The sequence below is a fragment of the Micropterus salmoides genome, unplaced genomic scaffold (genome assembly GCF_014851395.1).
Source record: "Micropterus salmoides isolate LMB-PRFRI ecotype aquatic unplaced genomic scaffold, ASM1485139v1 Ms_hic_scaffold_18, whole genome shotgun sequence".
Lineage (NCBI taxonomy): Eukaryota > Metazoa > Chordata > Actinopteri > Centrarchiformes > Centrarchidae > Micropterus > Micropterus salmoides.
This window is the reverse complement of record NW_024040928.1, coordinates 32,686,846-32,706,365: the sequence shown is the minus strand read 5'-3', so window position 1 is coordinate 32,706,365 and position 19,520 is coordinate 32,686,846. Positions and strand designations below refer to the sequence as shown.

Sequence of the window (19,520 nt, the reverse complement as noted above, 5' to 3'; positions counted from 1 at the left end):
TCTCTCCAGGTGTTTGTTTACCTGCTGCCTCACTGATGTCACTGTTGACCTTTGACCTCCTGGAAAACTGCCCCCCAGTTTAACCCGTTTCTACGGAGACGATCAGATGGAGCTGCTGCACTTCAGATCAGGGTCACCTTAACCACCTTCTTCTTCCGGGCTGTGTGAGACGTTTTCTTCCTGTTAATATTAAACGTATTCCAGCAGCACCGACCGACTGACCACAGCAGCTTCAGTGACCCTGATCAGTTAAACAACATGAAGTCTTGGTGTAAAACTGATCCACATCACTAGTACAGATCCTTCAGCCTGTAAACTGTGTTTTAGAAGGAACCACGTGAAAGCTTCCTGTTTATGTTCCATTATAAATACATCAAGTTCCTACAGAGACCGAGCGGTGCAGCAGCGCCCCCTGCTGTCCCACTGCAGTCAGTGGATCCAGTTTGTCCTCTGGTCTCCTGAAATGACACCCAGAACCTGGCTCATTGTTGGGGAGGTAAGGGGGCCCCCTGCTGGATCCTGCAGCTGTTTTCTCAAACGACTTCTCCTGCTTTACAGGATCAGTTCTGTCGACTCATTCGTCCAGAAATAATAATCAAGACGAAACAAACCGACAGCCTCAGTTAGTCTACAAGACTGATCCAGAATGTAAATAATCATCAGCTGCTGTCTGAAAGTGAACATCCTCAGTGAATAATAATACATGACAGTCACAGGACATCAAGTACTTTTACATCTTCTGGTACAAACTTTCACTTGTAACAGAGTACTTGTCCAGTGAGGTATTAGTAAAGTATCTGAACACTTGTTTGTGGAGGTGTGAGATTAAGAACTTAAGAGATTTTCTGTTTGTTCATTTTTAGTTTCACTGAAAAGAAGAGAAACGTTTCTACGTTCTGCCTCAGGTCGTTTGGCTGTGTGAACGTTCACGTTCTCCTGCGAGCTTTTATTTTGAAATGACTCTTCCTGTTGATATAAATTTATTTTGAGTCTTTAAACTAAAATGTTTCCTAGTTTCAGTCACTTGGTTTTTGTTGGTTAGAAACTATCGTCAGTTAAACCAGTATCCAGTATTCAGTGACGGATCAAAGGGGGACACCACCACCACAGCATGTGGATCCACCAGTCCGCCTGTCCTGTCTGTTCTGAAGCAGGAGGTTTGTCTCAGTCAGACTGATTTTATTGTGAAAAGCTGCAGGTCTAAAACTCAGGAAACATCAGAGTGCATGAAATCAGTTTATTACAAATGACATGGTGATTCACAGAAACCCTGTTGGTGATGAACACATGAGAGTCCAGGACTTAATAAATACCAGAGGACAGGAACACGGCTGCAGGACGCCGCCCGGCTGATGCATAAAAAACAGAGTAAATACAGGAACGTCTCTACAGCGAGTCTGCAGCACCGCCATGCACTGTAACTCAGGAAAAACACCAATCACCAGTAGCAGCAGCAGTTACATCATCACAGCAGCGGCCAATCAGGTTTGTGTGATGAGCGGATACATTCTGGATGGCTGCAGAGCACGAAAACAGCACGCACCCCCAAGAATCTCAGCTGTTTTCACACGGTGTCAAATGAAAAAGTGCACATTTGGTGAACTAGCCTCAAACTCTCAGCCGCCTCAAGCTACAGGAAGCATGCACTTTCCAAAATAAAAGTCTCCTCGGTCGCGTTCCAGATGGACGTCAGACAGACGGGACGGAGCTAGGCTAACAGTTTCCCTCCGCTACCAGTCTTTGTGCTAAGCTAGGCTAACAACATCCTGGACATCCATCTGAAACAGACGTAGACGTGTTCAGCTCTCTGCACGCCGAGCTGCTGTAACGCACACGCACACGCACACGCACACGCACACGCACACGCACACCGTGCTGGTCCAGCCTTTGCTGAGCAGGTGTTGGAAATACAGAACGGAGGCCGATGAGCTGGAACTAAATCATCTTTACTGAAGGGCCATTTCCGAGCTTTCTACATCATCTCGCTGTCATCCTCGGGGAGTGTGCTTCGTTGTCATGGAGATGGGTTCAGGTGTCACATCGCGGCCGACAGTGAGTCTGGACCTCAGGTGGTAACAGGTGGTGGTCTATCGGGGGGGAAGATGGCCTGTGAAGACGGTGAGACGCGGCTGAAAGCTCTGGAGGAGGGGAACTTTATTTACAGCGGCTCTGACACAAATACTGAACAGACGGCCGAAGTTCAGAGAGGCCGCTGCCTTTGGACCAATCGTAAGTGCAGACGACCCAGTGTTCAACTTCACACCGAACAACGTGAGCAGAAGCTGCAGTTCCTCGCTGTGTCTCCGTCCGTTGAACGGCAGCTTCACGCCTCTTCTCCTGATATTCATGACTCTTAAGGCTGATTTATAATCTGTGTCGAGTCTACGCTGCAGCCTGACGCGCATCCCTCCAAAAATGTAGCGCCATGTCGCGGAGATTGGTCGGCTTGGTAGCATCATCAAGTCCACAGGAAGTGCTCTGTCCTTACTAGAGGCCAAACACGTAGCTGTAACATGGTGGATCCTTTATCCTTTAGCGCCACAGCCCCCGCGACATGTTTCACTATCAGAGTTTGATCTATTTGGAAAGTCAAGAAGAGCCAAGTTAGTGGAGAGCTACAGGAAGTTAGCTGGCAGAAGTCACCACAGAGGAAACCTCACCGTCACACAGCGTTTTGGTCACGTGCGTAGCTTTCGCCGTTAGCTACGGCCTAGACTCGACGCAGAGGTATGAACCAGCCTTCAGAGTCACAGGATCCTCCTTTCAGAACCACGAGTCTTCGTCTGGTAAATATCAGAGGCTCAATCATCCTTACAACAGAAGGCCTAAAGTCTCCTTTCCTTTAGCGAATGCAATAGATCATCGACTCAACGAGCTTTCTGCCTCCGAAGCTTCTGAAAATAAACACAAAGCTGTTTTTGAGTCTCCGGCTGAAGGACCCAGGAGCAGGAGGACCCAGGAGCAGGGCTTTGTCGTGGTTCTGGTTTCATTTGTTGAGATTCAGAGAGGCGTTTAAGGACCAGCAGGGTGTCTCACGTCACATCAGCTGATCAGTTTGAAGTCAACGGACATTGAAGGAAACTCTCCCACATTCAGCGGTTTCACAGATATGGCAGCAGCACAGTCACAGCGAGATGGCAAAAGAACATTCAGCAAATATAACATTACATCTTTTTAGCTTCGCAGACGGGCTTCCTGTCTGCAGGGCCGAAGCGTCGAGGCGGCGCAGGACCTCCTTCATAAACACCCACAGAGAAACGGAGACAACACAATCTATCATCTGTTCAAACGCAACAACAGATTATCAAAGCACAAAGTTATCAATACACGTTTGTACATCACCCACGTACTACTGCGGCGCGAGCAGCTGCTTCTGGTCGCAGCTTCCACTACGTTTTGTTCAGCTTGTGCGATGTAGAAGCAGTTCTACAGGGTTACATGGTTTCAAAATGCATTTGTTCTGACTGAATCACTGGATACAAAGAGAGCTCGGGACAGTTTCTGTGCATCCACACCACCGGACCCCAGGATCCCAACCACCGGACCCCAGGATCCCAACCACCGGACCCCAGGATCCCAACCACCAGCAGAGAGACCCCAGCCCCCACACCACCTAAAAAGTGAATCCTACAACCGGTAAATGAGCCAATAGCTGCAGTTTTCCCGCTGTCCTTTAGGGGCCGACTCTTTAGAAGGACGTGAAGTATAAAAGTACATTTGTGCCTCACTACAGAGTCTCAGTCTCAGAGATCACACTACAGCTGTGTCCCAGTTCCTAACTACACTCTGAGCTGCTGATGTTCACTACTGTCCAAGAAGGAGTAACAAGTTCTCCCGTATTCGAGCAGAAACTCCTTGGCTTATGGTACAAATCTTAACTTAAAGGTAACGGGGTTCACGTTTGTCCCCAGAACCAGATTCTGCAGCCGAGGTCTGCACTGTGATCTGCGGTGCACCTGACCTCTATCCATGTTGCTTCTTTGGGCTGAACTGGACCCCTCCCAGGACTGGCTCCAGGAAGGGGTTCTGGTAATTCTAGCCTGGATAAGGTTACTTCAGTCCAAAGATTCCTGTTCACGAGGTTATTTTATAACTGTTCCAGATCCCTGGAAACACCAGGAGGAGCAGGGTTATGTGTCTAGAAGGAGCATGTGGGTGTTGAGGGATGAACCTTTTCGTCCAGTTTGGTTAGCCAACCTGTCAGATATGGACGCTTGGTCAAGACCCCTTGGCATCGCTTTTTAACACGCGTTTTTCAATGTCCACGGTCAAGTTAGCAACAACAAATATGGAACGGCCATTTTGAAACGGTGCCTTGTTAAAGTTGGGAAATCCCACAATTTAGTTTAGGCACCAAAAGTACTTGAAAAGAGTACTAGGAAAAGATCATGGTTTGGGTTAAAATAACTATGTTACGTCAGTCAGGTAACTTAAATGAAACCATTTAATGTTGACTTTCACACGGGAAAAATAAACACCGGTCTCCTGGTTGGAAGTCCGGTTTCTGGCCCTCCGTCCACCCAACCGCCTCTTTACTCTGACTTTTCTGTTAAATATCATAAACCTTCCTTTACCGTTGACGCTACAGGGCTTCCTGTTCCAAACTGACACCAACGGGTCTCGACCACGGGTCCGTAGGTGACGACTTGGGAGTGAGAACGGGTTGGGTTAGCTACCGCTAGCACGTTCCTAGCTAGCTGCGAAGTAAATGTTTAGGCTGCCAAGTGACAACACAAGCAGTCACTCTGTCTCCAAGCGTCTAGGACCACCTGTTTGGCAAAGACCTACAAATGAGTCTGGTGGTCCTACTTTCTGGTCTGAGCAGGAACTCACAGCTGCAAAGCGTCAAACACATCAGGAATGTTGGCGAGACCGATTCACAAAGATCTTGTCAAACTAAAACATGTCTGGAAAAACATTTTACTTCCACTTTGTGAAATTTAATCAGCAATTTAAACAGCTTTTGAATACTGTGACTGTAGCTGTGGGTAAAGTGAAGACTGGCTTTCCTTTTAACAGAGTTCTTCACACAACATTAAACCTTTAACAACTTCAGCTTGTTTTGTTTCTATTTCTCAAGTTAAGTAAAAAGGCATCAGTTTGTTTTTTTTCTGTGGCTGAGTCCCACTTTGTTTAAGTGCTGCTGTTAATATGAAACAGCAAAGCTCACTGACTTCTTCTCCACTGACTGCTAAAACCGCATGCTGTGGCAGCACATACATGGTATTGGTGTGTAATCTGGAATTGGGACACAGCATAAATGCGACTGGCACGCAATGAATTGTGGGACACTGAGGACCAGAGAAGTAACACATAGTGTCCTCTGAATATGCCAAATAATAACTTCAGTCCTCCACTGAGACAAACTCAGACTCACGAGCCTCTGAAGGCGTCGGCCCCTACAACAGGACACGGCATGCAGAACCCCACAGCCACGATGGACGACCAATAAAGTCTATCGATGTAACGCCTTCACAGACACGCATGGCTTTTCCCGCCCTTTTCAAAGTGCCCAGTAACAGCTGATCTTGGTGTTGAGCTACGTCTCCCGACCCGGCTGCTGAGCTGGTCTAGAATGCTTCTGATGAGGAGCCCCTCTGGGTGCTACGATGTGGCTGCAGCCGGTGTGGATACACAGATACTGTCCAAAGGTGCTACGGTGGCCTGTTCAGGCCATGTAGTGGGCCCCATCCGGTCCACGAGGTGGTCTTTTGGTGCTTTCATTGGCGTTGGAGGTCGGGGGTGCGCCTCGGGTTTTGGTGGCGGGTTTCTTCTCCCTCGAGGACGGTCTAGTGTGACCGAGAGACGACGTTCCGACCGCTGCAGTCTGGGGACTCCCACCGGGCTCCACAATGGTGTTTATAACTACGGCAAGAACAAGAGGACATTAATGAACACTCCAGGTCCAGCTGAGCCTGCTTCAGATGAAGTCTTAGATTTGATCCTTTGGACAGAGATACTTGTTCAGTAACAAACAGCAAAAACAAGGTTAAAACAACTTGTTACACAAAACACAAGTCCCAAATGTCCAGAGCAGAGACCGGTCTAGGACGAGTTTAGCTAAACTCCTGGTGCGGCTTGGGAACAGGCAGGACACCATGTGAGCAGGTCAAAGGGGGTTCAGGCCTGGGGCCGGTTTTTAAAAACATACACAGTTCTTCACTTTTATGCAGATGAAGAAATTCTCAGAAATCTCATTCACACTCTTAACAAAGACTCCAGGGCCAGCGCTCAGTCTACAGCGCAGGGCCAAGTGTCCAGCTCCACTTTAGCTCGTTAAACGGCACATAATCTGGGCGCAAACCGCTGTTATTTAGTCTCTTAATGTCTCTGACTGTATACCAAACCCAGCTGCCTCTGGAGAGATTAATCATAGGTACGCCTGCACCTGGCACATTGCTACGATACTATGACGAATGGCACGGCAGGACTTTATATGAAAGCTTCTCTGTTAACAGACAGACGACTGGACCGTGTGAGACCTTCAGGATGTTTAGAAGACTGCAGAACATTATTAACTTTGGATCCTGTCGGGACATTTAAAAAGTTACACTGCTGTGTCTCGAGCGTAAGTGCAAAAACTAGATAAAGATAAAACGTGAAGCTAAATGTTCTTGTACCTTCAAGCTGCCTCTGGACTCTCCTCAGCTCTTTCAGAATGGAGGTAATTTCCTGTAAGATGGAACAGAGAGAGTTTCAGCTGTGCTCCCATCAGATCCTGGCTCTTCTGTTCAGAGTAACTAAGAGTTTGCAGAGAAACCTTGTTGGAGGTTTTCAGGATGGGGACCTCGTTCTCAGCGTTGATCTTCGCCTCGATCTCCTCCCAGACGTCCGCCTTGTTCTGGAACAAAACCCTGTGGACAGACTGAGGGGTTAGTACAAACGCACAGTGAAACTCAGCAGAGGACAAACTGTTCTGACACAACAGACCCTTTAAAGGGTTCCACAGACCTGAACCACCAAACAAAACTGGATTTCAACCTGAACCTTTAGAACCTTTATTTGTTTCACATTGACAGCAGTACTGAGAAATGTCCCCCTTACTTCATTTTTTCAGCCAGCTGCTCTGTGTTCTCCCGGATGGCCTGGGACAGCTGAGACACCGGATTCAGCATCAGGTTGTCCAGAATCACCTGAAAGAGTTTATTCAGGGACAAAGAAACCCAGATGAACTCAGACTCTCGGAGTCGTGACACCAACACTGACATGAACAGCAGCTCACATCCTGATGTCCCAGCACACCAAAACTAACGGCAGCAGCTGCAGCCTCGTTCAGTTTGTTAAAGGATATGTTCACACTGCAGGCTCAGGTCTGAGAGGGTCCATTCAGGCTCAGAAACAAGCAGCTGAATAACCACAGGTCAGATTTAAAAACACTGAACCCAGCCCTGGATGAGCTCTCCTCTAGCACCACCCTGTGGACAGCGCAGACAGCGCAGCCTCCGGGAGACGCTTTTAGAGCCCGGTCACAACAGACGTGGCGTTCATCTGCGTGTCTTTACCAAACAGGAAGTGGTGAGACCACTTCCACCTTCTCCTATCTGTTTACTTTCATATCATTAAAAATTAAATCAGATTTGTGGCATTTTTTGGGACTAAGTGAGACGTTTTGAAATTATTTCAGCTGTTACGTGATTTCAGACATTTGTGGGGGTATGGATTATTTGCATTTGTAAAATTCATTGAAATAAGAATCTATGCATCCACGTGGTCCAGATTTAAGAGAAACGGGTCAGACTGACTGAAAGCGTCACATTAACAAGGTAGACTTTAGACGTGGGACACACTGAGCTGCAGTGTGAACTTAGCCTCAGTGGGATTAGACAGTGACCTCTTCGCGGTTCCACGGACGGCGTTGCTTAGAACCGGGCTCTGGCTCATTCATGTTTGCATCCAGGTCCGAGACGGCAGCAGAACCTGGAGGAACCTTCTGGTAGTTTAAACTGGCCTCGGGGATATGTTGGACCAGCTGGAAAGAGAGTAGAGGGAGTCTGGCTCCGGTGATCCAACCACTGAATATTTGTTACCAAACCAGCGAGCGGCCGGCCGGCGATGACGGTGCCCCGTGAACGCATGCACCAAGTCAACATGCAGCTGCGATGGTGGGGGGGCAACAGTGTATGCAGTGAATTTTAGTACTGCTGGGATACAGCATGTTAACGAGAGGGAGACACAGGAGTGCAGGAGGATCCTACCGGTCACCAGCTACAGCCCCATGAACGGTCCCAAAACCAGTAAAACCAGCTCATTAATGGGGCGGGGAAATGGAAGTTTATTAAAGGCAAAACACAAACCAAACCCGAGCAGCAATCAGTCTGAAAATAAAGACCTGCGAGGGAGCAGGGACACTGTAGTTCAGTGCATATCTGATCAAGTAAATGATGTTATACCCTGGCCATGTTAAGAAGTCCTTTCTTATTGGTCGGAGGGAAGCCAGATCCGTTGCGATTCATAGCTGGTATTGTGTTTTGGCATCTGTTACAGGGCAGGGTTGAGCAGGGTATGGTAGGAGGGTATCTCAGAGTAGAACTGGGTTGGGCACAGTAGGGTAGAGTTTGGGTCACATAATGGACAGAGTAGAGTCAGGTAAAGTAGGGTATACCAGGTAGGGTAGACCAGGGTAGGGTAGACCAGGGTAGGGTAGACCAGGGTAGGGTAGACCAGGGTAGGGTAGACCAGGGTAGGGTAGACCTGGTAGGGTAGACCAGGTAGGGTAGACCAGGTAGGGTAGACCAGGTAGGGTAGACCGGGTAGGGTAGACCAGGGTAGGGTAGACCAGGGTAGGGAATGGAAAGGTAGGGTTGGGCTGGGATTGGTTACAGCAGAATATATTTAGGTTGGGTAGTGTACAGTACGGTCGGGTTAGTTCAGGTGTAGTGTGGCAGGACTTGGGTCAGGTATTATATATAGTAGGGTAGAACTGGATCAGGCAAAGAGTACGTAGAGTACTGAGTACTTGGCTGGGTTGGTAAGGGAGGTTAGCATTCAAAAGCTTGGCCCCCAAGGCTGACTTTGTTCTGAACCAGCAGTTTTGTTGTAAATATAAGACCAACAGTCACAAATGCTCAAATAAAAATATAAACATTAATTAAATGTAGGGTGGAGTCGGGTTGGGTTCTTATACCCACTTCAAAACCTTCATCCAGCAGACTGATTCCAGCTTGGATTTTTTTTGTGCTAACTCAGCCGTTTTGTTGTTAATAATCCTTCACACCGGACAGATCAGACCGACAAATCTCAAAAAACAAAACAAATGTGCTTCAGAACAATCCAACACTGACGAGAGGGGAGTGTTCGGATCAGTGATGGGAGGGGCAGGATGGTGGAGGAGGGGAGCCAATTACAGGGCGGGAGGAGTGATGAGTCAGAGTTAGACACCTGAGACGGTCGAACCCCACGTAAGAATGGAAAAGATGGCTTCTGTGCAGCAGAACAGAGAAATGAATCATGAGAATCCAAAGCGTGATTAAGCTCTGGTCAAACAACCTGCAACCTGGAACTCAAAAACAGGACTTTGAACTTCTGATGGTCTGAAACTCTGGGTGTCATAACTGATAACTAGACAAACTACGAAACAGCTAGTTTATAAAAGAACACATTTCTGTCATTTAAACTGGGAACACACGTGAAGAGGTTTGAAACACGAGGCGGCGAGTCAGGAGTTACTGACTGCAGGCGCCTCAAACTGCTGATCACAGATTTCTCCAGACCCCAGCTGTAAAAAGGAGACTTTAATCCTAAACTCTTGCTCACTGCAAGCTCACACCAACCAAGGTCCTGTTCAAATCACTGTGGGTTCCCAGTTTCAGAAGCTGTGGTATGAGTGGTGGTGTGGGGGATGCTGGACGGCTCGCAGCGTTGCCCACCTCCTCCCTGGCAGAGATGGTGGAGGCCGGCGTGTTGGGCAGCGAGCTGGGTGAGGTGGTGGTGCCCATGCCGGAGCTCGGCGAGTCTCCGTCCCCGGCAACGTCGTGGATTTCCTTGGCCAGGATGGCCAGGTCTTTGGCCAGGTCCTGACTGAGCCTGCAGGGGAAACACAAAGAAAAGCTCCACATGAAGGTCTGGACCCACCGTGAAAGAGAGACCGAGCGGAGTTCGGTTTCTCTGTGGATCAAAGGTAAGTACGGGGTGTCATTGTTTTTTTACTTGGCGATCTCTGCGCTGTGCGTGGACCAGTTCTGGTAGGGGTCGGCCTCGTTCTGGTCCTCGTCCTCGTCCGTCTCCAGGGAGACAGACTTGGATCGGGAGGCAGCTGTCCGGTGGCTGCGCGGCGTCTGGCCGGATGTGGTGGGATGGGAGGAGCGTTTGGATTTGAGAGTCCCGGCATTCGTCTTGTATTCTTCTTCAGAAGAAGAGGAGAAGTCCGAGTCCTTCTGTCTGCGACGGGAACCTGGAAATATTGAATATATTTAATATATCTGCGGCTCAGTTCTGTTGTTGTTGTGTTCAACGCTCTGATGCAAGTGAAACTCTCACCTCCATAAATTAAAATCAAAGAAAGACAACAAAACACCTTCAGGAGAGAAGTCCCAGAGAGCATTGCTACAATAAACATCCAATCAGAGAGCTTCAGACGTTAGAAGATGATTTCTGTGGAACTTTTTTGATAAATTCAGACATTTGTATCAAGTTTTAGTTTGGAGAATTCAGCAGCTGAATCAAATATCATTTTGCTCTGAATGTGACATAGCTCTAGATCTCCATAGCAACGGCTGCAGAGGCTCCTGATTGGTCAAAGCACCGACAGAGAATCAGGTGCAAAGAATCCACAATGTCCTGATTTAACACTTTGGCATTTGCCCTCGGTTCCAGGCAGGACAAGGATTAATGCGTCAACATTTTAATTCCAAACGATGCTGGGAAGCTGTGTTTCCATGGTAACAGCAGCAGACTCCAGCGGAGACAGAAATCTGACGTTAAAGGCCAGAATACTGAAAGTGAGCCTGCTTTAAATTAATAATGAAGTTAAATGGTGGAGAATGAAGTAGGACATCATCAGGCTGAGGGCATCAGACTTATTATGCTTTTATCAGCCCAAATGTGTTGGTAGCACTGAGCGATCATCATCCTGAGATTATCCTGCGCTACCCTGGGTACAGCAGCCGGGAGGTGCAGTTCCAGAGAGACCATATGGCTGCTTTCTGAAAAGTAAAGGTGCGTTGACACAGGAAACAGCGGGTGCTCTTATCAAAGAAGTATTTTTTTAGTACTGGTCCTGAAACTAACAATTTCATCGGCACTAATATGGTAAAATTTTAAATGATACCCAGCCTTCTCTTGGACATCTAACAAGAAGTGCTCCGTCACATGCATACAAAATAACATTTTTAAAAGGCGATCCACACTTCTTAACGATAAACAGGACTCCCTTCTGTAACGTGAGGTCCAATTCGTCTTTTTCTCTAAAACTCTCAGAAGTTACTGTATATGTATATTCTGTTGAAAATCTAGTTTCTACATAGTTGTCCTAATCATCGACTCACTGGGGTCTCCAGCCGGCAAGTTGTTTTGTGCTTGTTTTGAATTTGGGTTTGTTTGCAGTCTTGTGATTCAAAGTGAGTCATGGAACCTGGAAACCAGACTAGGCAACAGCAGAATAAACCTCTGTTCCTCATCCTGGATCACTAAACTTAAACCCAGACAACAGGACAATCTTGTAACCACGTAATAATGAAGAGAAGCCGGAGAAACGCTTGGAAAAAATACCATGTGACAAAAAGAGTATTTATGTTTCCAATTTGAAAACACAAAAAATATCTGCACAGGACTCACCGGTGCTGGGGTACTTGGCTCCGCTGGACCGGGTACGGGTCAGTGGCTGCTTACCCAGAGCTCCGCCTCCTTTGTTAGCTGCCTGGCGGGCGTCGCCCACAGATGTCTTCCTGGTAGTGACACCAGACTCAGAGTTCCGATTGGGCAAACCGGACCGGCCAGTGGAGGATGTCTCGTTGTCGCTGGGAGCTGTGAAGGAACCGGTCCTCTTCCTGGGCATGGCTAAGATGTCCAGCCTGGACATCTTCTTTCCCTCAGCAGACACTTTGGTCGGTGCAGTGATATGGTCAGAATTCTGGGAGGCCCGGTCGGTCTCAGCGCCTTCGTTATCTGACGCCTCACCCAGACGTGCTCGGCGAAGCATGGACGCTCGGGTTGGCCGTGGTGCTGACAGGCTGTTGGAACGTGTCAGAACCTGCTGACTCGCCGTCTTGGGCGTCTTTCCATTGTCTTCTTTCTGAAGAGGGGTGATGAGTTTCTTGCTACGGCCGGCCGGCCGGGAAATTTCATGGTCAGATGATGTTGTTTCGGTCCATTGTGGACCAGAACCCTGCTGGCCCTCTGATAGATCCAGAGATCCACGGTTGCCCGCACTGCGGCGCATCTGGAAGCGCTTTGCTGCCTCTGCCTTGCTTGATGTATCTGTTGTCACCTGGTTTCTGCGTTTCTCAGAAAGCCGTTCACGGGCGCTGAGTTGCCGTCCCTTCTCTTGGATGGACGGGCTGGAAGAGGACTTCTCCTTTTGAAGGCTGCTGATGGCGGGACGTTTTTTAGAGGCAGAGCTGACTGGAGCATTTTTGCTACTCACTTGGCTCACAGTGCTCGCTGTGTCCACGTCCGAATCACCAGAAAGGGAGTCGTCCATGTGGGTGGAGGAGCCTCCTTTCTTTGAACTACGACCAGAACCAGATGAGGGGAACTTAGTGTCCAGAGAGGATAGAGTTCCCTCGGTCTCCTGAAGGAAGGACTGCGTTTCCTGGAGGTTCTCCCTCCTCTGCTCCATGTCTCTGATGGATGGGTGGCTGGAGATGTGGGGAAGCTTCTTCATCTGGACGGTGTCGCTGGGCTGTTCTTTGGTGAAGCTCTCCTGCCGGACGATGGATGTAATGCAGCTGTCTTTAGTGGGGACAGAATCCTTGTCCTGTGTTTGGAGATTAGGAGCAGAGCTGTTGGGTTTGACACCGGTCCTCCTGGGTTCGTGTCCGCTCAGGTGTCGGATCAGGACGGTGGTAGGGGGAGTTTTAGCTGGGGGATCGCGTGTCCTCTCAGACTGTACCAGGCTCTGGGCCTGCTCAGGTTTAACTGGACTGTCTTCAGAACCAATGTAGAAGGAGGTGGATTTGGTGGAGGGAGACACTTTCTCTGAACTCTTGAACTGAGGACCAGCGCCCCCTGGAGATAAAGATCCAGTCCTTGCCTGATTCTTCTTAGTTTTCTCCAGAACAGGTCCGTCATCTGAGCGGCTGGCGTCACTCAGGCTGTCTGGGTCCACATCATCCTGCACAGACAGGCACTGGGTGGAGTCCTGTTGACGGGGAGGACCAGAGAATCTGTCTAGAGGTTCCTGGCCTTGGTGGGGGTCATGGCGAATCAGGATACTCGGAGGAACACTATCCAGCTTTTCTGGAGGCACCTGGGGCAGCAGCCTTCTTGTCCTGGAGCTGTGGCTGGACTCCGACTCAGAGTTATCGTAACTGTAATTTCCCATCGACCGGCTCACGAGGCGCAAATCTACAAAAACAATTCAAGGTATCTCAGTTTTTCATATAAATGTACTTTGTTATGTCGTCTGTATCTGGATGTCTAGTCTGCATCAGGACTAATGTTAATTCAGGTGGAGCTCACACTGACATCAGGGTGATCCGATCCCAACGCACGCAAAACTGACAAGAGCGCTTATTAATATCAGGTGTAAAAGGCCTGTGATCAGATGTCAGGTAACACATTCAGATACAGATCGTAGGTTAATAACAGGTAAGTGTGGGTTTGATACCCAGCTCTGTTTATATCATTTTCTCACAACATGCACGACTGTAAACAGCACCTTCCAGACGTTCTCCTTGAGGTGGAGTGGAACCAGGTTCAGCATAACTGTCTGCCAGACTGGCCCATCGTGAAACCCATTTGGGTCCTTCCAGACCTTCTGCATGAGCAGGTGGAACCTAGACAGTCAAACAACATGATGAACGACACAACCAGACAACAGAAACGTCAACCAGAGTCCAACAAGACTTGACAGAGTAAAATATGTAACAGGAGAAACTGAGGGAATACCAAAACTAGTCTGCATGCACTGGGATCAGAACATGCTACACGGGTGTTTTCCAGGTTCTGGTTCAGTTTTTCAGTGGTTTTTACCTGTACGGGGCCTGTTGGGGGGCCGCTGATAGCAGCTGGGATAAAGCCATGCAACGGGTCCACAGTGCTACCATCGCTAGGCAGGTTAGCTTGCTCATCCTTGCCATCATTTATTACAGGTCTATACACTCCTGGGGTCACACCACTGTACTCTGGAGAGTCGAGGACACCAAACACCTGTCAGAGCACAGGGCATGCATGAGGAGGGGGGGCAGGATCACGGCAACAGAAAGGAGCAAGAAGGACAGAAGGTTTCATGCATCCCCTAAAGATTTAAAACACACTCTAGATTTAAGCATGTCTCATATCAGTTCTAGTTCTCAGATATGTTGAACACTGACGATGAAAAGCAAGCACTGTTGCAACAGTAGAAGGAACACAGCACATGCAGATCAAGTAGCTGAGTGCCACGTCCACAACAATACAACAACAGCTTCAACTGTAGTACCTCCGTACAACATAACCTTTCTCTCAGTGCAAAGCTACCTTTACCGGTTTGTGGTGTTTTACAGTTTTATATTTCAGCAGCTGTTACCCTGACTGGAGTCATTTCTCAGGACGTTGTAAAGACTCACCACAGCTCAGAACTCTAAAAAGATTTTTTTTACACGAGCAGTTTGAACCATGAACGCTGCTTCACGGACGAATCTGTTCAGGTACGTTAGGGTCACTGTGAGTTCACCTGATCGATCATGTTGCGAGCCTCCTCCACCTCCTTGTCCTGCGACTCCGTCTCGATGGTGTAGGTCCCGGCATCACTCAGGCTGTCGTCCTCCTCGTTCCTCATCATCCGCTGGGAACATTTGGGGTCTCCTGCACGGACGCAAAGGGGCACCATGGGGGACATGGGAGGTCCAATAGAGTGGAGTGGAGAGGCTGACTGGCCAGCAGTGCTGGTGGGGATTGAGGATTTTGAGACTGCTGGAGGCAGTAAGGGTGAGGTGGGATAGGAGACTGAGGAAGGTGCTGGAGGTTCTTGGGGGGAGGGAATTCTTGCATTAGGAGGTGATACCATCACCGGCGGTGCTGACATCGGAGGAGGGGACATCTTGTCCCTGGTTGGGGAGGAATCCTTCAGGAACTCAGCAGCGAACTCCTGGGCCAGCTTGGACTTCTTTCCGACGCTGCCGAAGGGTCTGACGATGATACCTGAAGAGGAGCGAGAGGAGGAAGCAGAAGAGGCAACCTCACCCTCTGTCTTCTCCCTCTTCAGAGAGCTCGACCTCTGGGGGCCGCCGTGGCCCTGTCCTTTCAGAGGAACCGTAACCTGCTGGGTGGGGGGGATATGGCCGTGCACAGACGCCGGCCTCTCGCCGCCTTTCCGCCGCTCCAGCTTGGCCTTCAGGGCAGAGTACGAGTCAGCGTGGGCGGGATTGTGCGTGAAGGACTGTGAGCGCTTTTTGCGCGGGTTGTCATCAAAGAACTCAATGATGAAGGCCTGCTGGGAGAGGTGCTCCGGGGGGCCCTGCTTGGGTGCTTCTGTGGTGGGGGACTGACTCTGAGGAGGACTCTGGGACAGGGGCCGCTCAGGGGCCGCAGGTGAGGCTGGGGCCAGTGCGGGCGGAGAGTACTGCAGTGGCTGGTGGAGCTTCGTGGTTGGAGCAGGCGGCTGGGAGTTGATAGACTGACCTGATTGAACGGTCTGCTGCGATGCCTCAGACTGCTCTGATTGGATGGAGTGGTGGGATTTACTGGTCCTTCCTTTGAGAACTGGGTCTTCTGAGTCACTCTGGGTTCCATCCTCATGATGGTGACCTGACACAAGAATAAAAACTTTAGTAATCAATATGTTTGATATGAAAATCGTATCACCTGTGTAGAGAAGTTAGTCCTGCTGATCTCACTGAGAATCAACAGCGTCTAGACATAAACAGGATTTAAAGACACGGGACGGCCCTTTTTGGAAGCCAGGTAAGATTCTGACCTTTGAGGGTCTTGATGTTCATGGGGAGGTCACTCTTTGTGCTGAAAACATCTTCACACGTTGGACGTCTCCTCATCATGGTGACATCGCTGTGGACCAGCCAATCAGCCACCTTGCTCTCTGCTGACATCACCTCTGCAGGCGTGGCTGTCGTGATGGTGGTCTTGGGAGCCTGCTGCTTCCTCTGGCGGGTGGAGAACTTGGTGACGTGGTCTTTGATCTTCATCTTGCCTGGCATGCAGTCGTCAAACTCGATGGTGAAGGAGGCGTGGCTCTGAACGACGGGCGGGGTCGGGGCGGGAGGGGCGAGTGGGACTGGAGGCGTGTCCGTGTCCTTGGTGGGGATCTCGTGAAGCTCCGCCCCCGAGGTTTTGTGGTGCTGGAAGTCCTTGGTGGGGATCTCGAAGTAGCTCGGTTCACGGTTGTACAAAGGGAAGATGGTCTTTTGTTGGGAGTCTGACAGAGATCCAGAGAAGTCGGGATCCAGAGACGAGGCGTCTTTCTGGCCCTCTGACAGAAACAGAGACCAACAAACATTTCAAGAAGAAGAATATTCCACGTACTTGTTACTACAAGAAATACATTTCAAATCCTAGCTGACATTAACGCTGTACTTTTGGTAAAAATAAAGAGTATTTCTCTTCATTGTGATTTTATTCTAAAGCCACTTTCATACAGAGATCTGCTTAAACGCTGACAGAATATCCTCTAATGTGCCGCATTCGCTCGTTCATACTGAACCAACGTTTGTGGCATAATCTCACAACCATGTGTGTTTTCACACACAAAACACCGTCGCCGGTAATACAACGACCCGGCTCAGAGGTTCTGGACCTCTCATACAGCGCAGCGAGCCGCCATATTGCCGTAACACTCCCGGAAAATAAGGCAGCGTGAAAGAGCTTTATGTCATTTTTAACAACGACAGCAAGACTGAAGCCGGTCTGTTTAACTTTTCCTTTTTTACTACACTCATCAAATGAAATCTATTTTTATATTTCTATATTGTTTAACACTATTTGTATCATCACGTATCGATTAGATCATAATATTTAAAATAACGTTTTCATGTTGAGCTTTTTAAGCTCTTTTACATCTAACAGACAACCAAACGTAGTTTTTACCTGCGTGAGGTTCATCGCCGCTCTGAACTTTACTCCCATAATCCTCCTCTCCCCACCAGGACGGCTGACCGTACAGAGGCGTGGGCCGACAGACCGGAGCCTCTGTAACTAACACACACACACAGTTTAAGGATTAAATACATCAGCACTTATTAGTTAGAATAAATCCTTCAGGCTCAGTTTTATAACAGCGACACGTTTCAGGTCCCAGCAGCTGAATCACCATCGACTTGTTTCCTCGTGTCACAAATTCAACTTTGGTGCCGCTGACTTATTTCACTAAGAGGTCTCTCTACGAGCTCCAGGTCTCTGCACCGCTGCCGTTTATCTGATGTAACTGAATCTGAAACCAGGTGGTCAGTAATCAAGATCCACCCTCATCTATTATATCATATTTCTATCATATCAGGTATTATTCAGCTTCCTGCAGCAACCCTGAAATCAGAATCAGCATGACATCACAGGTTAGCAGTGTGATGTCAACAGGAACAACCTTCCAGAATAAAAGTCATGACACAGTTTGCGTTCAGATATCTACTCGGACTCTGACGTACCCTGCGTCAGGCTCTTGGCACTCTGAGTTTTGTCGGATCTCGTTCGGTCTTCCAGCTCCAGGTTCTTCCCCTCTGAAGCCTTCAGGCTCATCTGCAGCTGACTGCTGTACTTCTCATGCTGAAACAACAGGAGGCGCTCATCACACAGCTGATCAGTAAAACTCTGTATGAAAGTGTCCTCAGGTCCTTCATCTCCTCCTGCTGCTGAAGAAGCATGATGTCTTCATGATGCAACTCTGATTTCTGATTGGCTAGCATCCTGCGGTCGCTCTGGGTAACAGGTTCAGTCTCTTAGTTTGACACTCCCTGTGACCCCGTGTTACGCTCACAAATGCCCCCCACAAAACTACAGGTATGAACTAAAGTTACTCACAGACTTGAGGACACGAAGAAGCAACTTTAAAGTTCCTCATAAAAACCAAAAGAAACTGACCTTCAGAGCCTCCTCTGGGACTTTGTGCTGACTTTTCTCCAGAACGTAGATGTGAGAATGTGGAGAGGCGTTAAGAACAATACTGAAGTTAGCAAACAGTAACACGTGCACACAGTGATAATGATGTCATCTGAAGGATATCGTATCCGAAGCGGATGCTGTCGGACAGTTTGAGGGTGATGTAGGTCTGATCAGGAATCCTCAGATCGTTCACAAACGTCTGCACAAAACACAACAAAATGTTGGGTTGTTCAGCCGGTAGATGCTCAGTGTTTGTTTATTTATTTGTTTGTTTGTTGTTCCTGTCTCACCCCGTTTAAGCTGCCCAGGTCTTTCACCAGGTGCTCGTCAGTTGTCGGGTTGTAGTTGATGACGGCGTGCTGTTTGTCGACACTGCGGGACTGTCAGAACAGAGAAAAGAACACGTCACACCTTTAAATCCAGACCAGCAGACAGCAGCTCCGCAGAAATGTTCATCTCACACACTTTGGTACAAATACATCAATATACAGTATACATTATATGAACAAAAATACACCTCATGTCCCGTCTCTAAAGACGTAATGTCAGCTGAAGGACGACCACGCTACCTGCTACTCGTCCTTACGTCCCGTCTCTAAAGCCGTAACAATGACCACGCTACCTGCTAGATGTAGTTATATAATAAAATGAATCACTTTTTTACTGCCTATTTGTGAACGGGTTGTATCCTCACATAAAAATGAACCCCACGTCTTCTTTCTCGGTTCTCTGTACCAGCCAATATTCTGCAAGGAAGGAATCGGGTCAGACTACTGATTCTAAATTTTACTAGCGGCCAAACCAGCGGCTGTAACACGGTGGATCAATATATTTGAGCGTCACAAAAAGGGTTTGGTATCGTTTTTAAGTTTTATGATACCAGCACCAAAACCGGTACCCTTAAAGTGTTAACGATACCAACAGAGTACTTAATTCGGAGAGCTATTTCTTTTTTCAAAAACCTGTTGTATAAAATATTGGTAAATTGTATCAGAGCGCTCCTCATCCTAATTAGGTCATCCTCAGAGGAAGGACGACAGCTTGGCAGTTTTACATTACATTTATTCATTTAGCGGACGCTTTTATCCAAAGAGACTTAGATGGTGGCTGTCAGAGGTCAGAGGTCAGAGGTCGCACGCCTCTGGAGCAACTAGGGGTTAAGTGTCTTGCTCAGGGACACATTGGATGTGTGACAGTGGGGATTTGAACCTGGGTCGTTCACACCATGTGTCTTATCCACTGCTCCATCACCACCCCTTTTTCAGCTCGCGGTGATAAACTGCCAAACACGGCTGAGACGCAGCTGAAGGTGAGCGGCTGTTAAAATCAGCATG

At 48.5% G+C, this 19,520-nt stretch overlaps 1 protein-coding gene across 3 annotated transcripts in view; it reads right to left on the bottom strand.

Annotated features, from left to right (window-relative positions):
* Positions 1-1,223: 1,223 nt before the first annotated feature.
* The window catches only part of si:ch73-212j7.1 (centrosomal protein of 170 kDa protein B), a 26,313-nt gene continuing 8,016 nt past the window's right edge, over positions 1,224-19,520 (bottom strand). The window contains exons 3-19 of one of the 3 annotated variants that reach the window (XM_038727100.1): positions 18,477-18,566; positions 18,307-18,385; positions 18,166-18,224; positions 17,733-17,850; positions 17,179-17,280; positions 16,055-16,564; positions 14,813-15,885; positions 14,131-14,307; positions 13,817-13,934; positions 11,773-13,503; positions 10,147-10,390; positions 9,867-10,023; positions 7,832-7,969; positions 7,045-7,133; positions 6,761-6,854; positions 6,621-6,672; positions 1,224-5,865 (exon numbers count right to left, since the gene is read on the bottom strand). In XM_038727100.1, the coding sequence (XP_038583028.1) occupies positions 5,669-5,865; positions 6,621-6,672; positions 6,761-6,854; positions 7,045-7,133; positions 7,832-7,969; positions 9,867-10,023; positions 10,147-10,390; positions 11,773-13,503; positions 13,817-13,934; positions 14,131-14,307; positions 14,813-15,885; positions 16,055-16,564; positions 17,179-17,280; positions 17,733-17,850; positions 18,166-18,224; positions 18,307-18,385; positions 18,477-18,566 (5,028 nt within the window). In that variant the 3' untranslated portion in view covers positions 1,224-5,668. Of the gene's footprint in view, positions 5,866-6,620; positions 6,673-6,760; positions 6,855-7,044; positions 7,134-7,831; positions 7,970-9,866; positions 10,024-10,146; positions 10,391-11,772; positions 13,504-13,816; positions 13,935-14,130; positions 14,308-14,812; positions 15,886-16,054; positions 16,565-17,178; positions 17,287-17,732; positions 17,851-18,165; positions 18,225-18,306; positions 18,386-18,476; positions 18,567-19,520 lie in introns of all 3 variants that reach the window. The other 2 variants (XM_038727099.1, XM_038727101.1) reach the window with 2 other exon arrangements.